The following is a 3,979-nucleotide window of genomic DNA, read 5'->3' as shown; positions in this document are numbered from 1 at the left end:
TATCAAATCATTGTAATCATAGTTGATTGTTATGAACAATGTATAATCTACTAAATTATTAAAATAATTAAAATGTCAAGTGGTTAATTAATATGAGCAGCTATACACCCTAAAAGAGTATGGAAATACTTTTAATAATACAAACAAAAATAACCGGCGATTGCTTAATGTAGTTAAAAATGTATACTTATGTCGATTTTATAGCTGATATCATATTAAATTGTGAAGTGTGGTATATGGTGGGGACCTGAAGGATATCGGGGGCGGGAGAAAAGTTACGTGGGGCCTCATATTCCTTTTTTCCAAAGTGGGTCCCACCAGTGAGTTTTGTTTTGTTTTGGAGCTTCTGGTTTCTAACTATAAAATCGAAGGTTGAGGTTGTGTTTTTCCACCCACACCTACACTTTCTTCTCTTCTATTCTATTCTTCATTTCCTTTCTCTTCTTTTGCATTCCTTTGCAATTCCCAAATCCCATAGGCTTCATTTTCTGATCATCTTTTTGTGATCTTTTTCCCTTCTTGGCCTCTTCATTAGTCCTGTTTTTTTCTGCTTCCAAAGCACGCAACTATTACATATTTACATAACATATACATAGTTTGCTAAAGAATCTTAAGGTTCAATTCGTTACCTTATCTTAACTTAATTACCTTGGCATTCTCAGATTATATTATATGACTACTATTTATGTGTGATAATAAGAAAGTTTAATTAGTCAAGTTTGTTTGTTCTGCAGGGAAGATGCCTCAGCAGAATGTGGTAATGTCTGATACAAAATCAGGAATCAACACGGCTGTTACGGTTGCGCAAAAGCCGCCGGCGGTGCCGAGAGGTTACATTCCCTATCCTTATCCAAGGAGTAGGAGGGTTTTGAAGAACCTTGAAATCAATGGAGAACAAAGAATTAATGCATGGGTTGATTCCATGAGAGCCTCTTCTCCAACTAATGCTAAATCCACTCCTTCTTTGGCTGAAGAACAATACAAATCTTGGATTGTGAGATACTATTCTTGATTTATAAACTACTCTATATTTGAACAAATGGTGGATATGAAATTGATGTATATGTTCCTTTTGTGAAACTTTCACAGCTTCACCATCCTTCAGCATTAGACATGTTTGAACAAATAGTGGATGCATCAAAAGGAAAGCAAATTGTTATGTTCCTAGATTATGATGGTACCTTGTCTCCTATAGTTGATGATCCTGACCGTGCCTTCATGTCTGATTCGGTTAGTATTTCATTTCCTTTTTTTGCTTACTATTATGTTGTTCATGTATTAAGCTCTTTCTATTGGATTATTAAATCATGTATATGTATAATTTATATATTGCTAACTTGGTTATTGTTGTTTGTCATATATCAGATGAGACAAACAGTGAGGAAACTTGCAAGGAGTTTTCCTACTGCTATAGTTACTGGTAGATGCATAGACAAGGTACACTTTGCATTTCAATTCAGCCCTTTTTCCTTTTCATTGTTTATATTTAAAAAAAAATGTTTTTTTCATATATAAAAAAGAAGGTATTAATTTGGTTTTGTTTTGCAAACAACAGGTATACAATTTTGTTCGGTTGGAAGAGTTATATTATGCTGGAAGCCATGGTATGGATATTAAAGGGCCATCAAAGAGCTTCAAAATCAACAAAGTAAGTCAAAATTACAGTGTATATATATATATATATATATATCAGTGTTTTAAATTGCGGTTGCGTTTGTCATCCTAGTTGTGGTTATTGCGATTGTGGTCATTGCGGTTGTTGCGATCCACAATTTGAAATACTGATATGTAGGATGCTCGTAACTTTCATTAATTCCAAGGAGAATCTAATTTATACATTGGTTATAATCAGCAGGATAAAGAATCAGAGGAAGTTGTTTTTCAACCTGCTAGTGAATTTCTTCCCATGATAGATGAGGTTTGTAATTCCTTTCTTTTCATAGTTTTTCTTCCATAAAAAATTATACTAAGTAACATTTAGAGCATAAAAAATAGTTGTTTTAATTTTATTTTTGTGCCAATTTTCAGGTATACCAACAATTGGTTGAGAAAAGTAAATCAACTCCTGGAGCCAGAGTTGAGAATAACAAATTTTGCATATCTGTTCATTTTCGTTGTGTTGATGAAAAGGTACATATTCTACAAAACTATAATCATTCTTACACTTCTTATTTAGAATAATGCTCTTTTCATGAAAGAATAGTCTTAACTTAAGTGCAATATACACAGAAATGGGGTGAACTAGCACAGAAAGTGAGATCAGTGTTAAAGGAGTACCCAAAACTTCGTCTCACCCAAGGAAGAAAGGTGGGCCATGTTATAATTTTTTACTATCAAATTTAATTTTATGATAGGGTATTTTATCTAGTTAAAGGTGATTTTTATAGGAAGATGACTCATTTTCAATGCCATTTCCATGATACAGGTATTGGAGATTCGTCCCACTATTAAATGGGACAAAGGGATGGCCCTGGAATTTTTGTTAGAGTCACTTGGTGAGTTTTCATCTGCAACATTAGGTTTTGATTAGTTTTATTTATTACAATTAATCTTGCATTATAATCCTTTTTTGGAAGAATACATTATGTATTCCAACATAAGAATAACACAATCCTATCTAAGCCACTGTTATTAACAAAAAGGACCTACACATTTTGTGTGATTAATTTATTAATTCAATCTTGTTTTTAATCTGTTGGCTCCTTAATACTCTAAACACTAGTAATTGTTAATTGAGCATCAATTTCTAATTAATTAGTCGTTTTCAACAGGATTGGCCAACTGTACCGATGTCTTTCCGATTTATATCGGTGATGATAAAACCGACGAAGACGCATTCAAGGTATCCAATAATCTTAATATATATAATCTTAATATATACTTTGTCCAATTGTGATGTCTCTAAAAGAAAACTGCTCAGTTAATTTGGAGACTTTATTGGTTGACTGTTAAATTCAACTAACTATGGAGTTTCAATTGTTCCATCATGAGCAGAAACTTAGAGACAGAGGACAAGGTCTTGGGATCCTGGTTTCAAAATTTCCAAAGGACACTAGTGCATCATACTCTTTACAAGAACCAAATGAGGCAAGTATAATTTCCTTATTTCATCTATTTTTGCATCAGCACTAGTCAATTTGGTATGTGACATTACAAAAACGTAGAGCATACATGAAATGAACTTAGACCCTCCAATTATTCTAATGTGATGAGTCGTAGGTATAACCCAATATGTGAAATATGATTTGTTATTTTTGATTTTAAGATATATGTATCTCTTTGTTTATTGATTTATTTATTTCATGTAGGTGATGGATTTCCTTCAACGTTTGGTGGAGTGGAAACAAGTGAGAGCACGTTCCCGGGTGTAATTATGTATATAGATGAAATGACTATGTACATTCCTACCCTACTGCCATAAAAATGAAGTTGAGCAAGGGTAGGATATATAGGACTTTTGGTTTTGTGGGTATGTTCTGTTCAGATTAGAACATAGAACAAAATTGTATGGAAAAAGAAAGACAAAAGTGTTTTTCTGAGTATGAGGCACGTCTACATTGATGTAATTAGACGGGTAGGAAGTAGTAAAGGGGTAAAGTTTATGTAGGATCAGATGTAAGCCTGACTGGAGTAACGTTGTCCTGTTCACACAAATATATATATATATAGCATGATTAAATATTATAAAGTTCACTATCAATATGTATTATATACATATGTTGCATATGTATGAATGAAATTGGTTATTATTCTGGTCAAGAAAGCATTGAAAGTATCGATCATCGATGTTAACACCAATTTCTTCAGGAACTTCCATAAAAACTTGGCTGTACTTTTTTCGGTACACCTCATTGCATGTTGTCAAAGAATGGCATGTTGAATATGTGTATGAAGGGATAGTTCATTTCAATCTTCACATCTATCATATCAGTTGGTATAAGAAAACAAAATAAAACCCACAAAAAAGGAAGGGAATGGG

The 3,979-nt window shown here is 32.9% G+C and overlaps 1 protein-coding gene across 2 annotated transcripts; it reads left to right on the top strand.

Annotated features, from left to right (window-relative positions):
- On the top strand, positions 406–3,592 carry LOC109361640 (probable trehalose-phosphate phosphatase J). Of its 2 annotated transcripts, none has more exons than XM_019607156.1 (12): positions 406–615; positions 735–994; positions 1,090–1,230; positions 1,366–1,437; positions 1,556–1,648; positions 1,856–1,918; positions 2,029–2,130; positions 2,230–2,307; positions 2,426–2,495; positions 2,772–2,842; positions 2,995–3,087; positions 3,309–3,592. In XM_019607156.1, exons 2-12 carry the CDS (start codon positions 740–742, stop codon positions 3,369–3,371), a joined length of 1,101 nt encoding a protein of 366 aa, XP_019462701.1. In that variant the 5' UTR covers positions 406–615; positions 735–739; the 3' UTR covers positions 3,372–3,592. The 2 variants fall into 2 exon arrangements, with proteins under 2 accessions (XP_019462701.1, XP_019462700.1); XM_019607155.1 differs by having other exon boundaries at positions 1,853–1,918.

The sequence above is a fragment of the Lupinus angustifolius genome, chromosome LG12 (genome assembly GCF_001865875.1).
Source record: "Lupinus angustifolius cultivar Tanjil chromosome LG12, LupAngTanjil_v1.0, whole genome shotgun sequence".
Taxonomy (NCBI): domain Eukaryota; kingdom Viridiplantae; phylum Streptophyta; class Magnoliopsida; order Fabales; family Fabaceae; genus Lupinus; species Lupinus angustifolius.
The sequence above is the reverse complement of the archived record's forward strand: the minus strand, read 5'-3'. Positions and strand labels throughout refer to the sequence as shown.

Bases quoted from the DNA above. Each gene is read 5' to 3' on its own strand.
- LOC109361640 (XM_019607155.1), top strand. From the start codon at position 740: ATGCCTCAGCAGAATGTGGTAATGTCTGATACAAAATCAGGAATCAAC. The intron at 995-1,089 runs GTGAGATACTAT...AAACTTTCACAG, and splicing joins AACAATACAAATCTTGGATT to CTTCACCATCCTTCAGCATT. The intron at 1,438-1,555 runs GTACACTTTGCA...TGCAAACAACAG, and splicing joins CTGGTAGATGCATAGACAAG to GTATACAATTTTGTTCGGTT.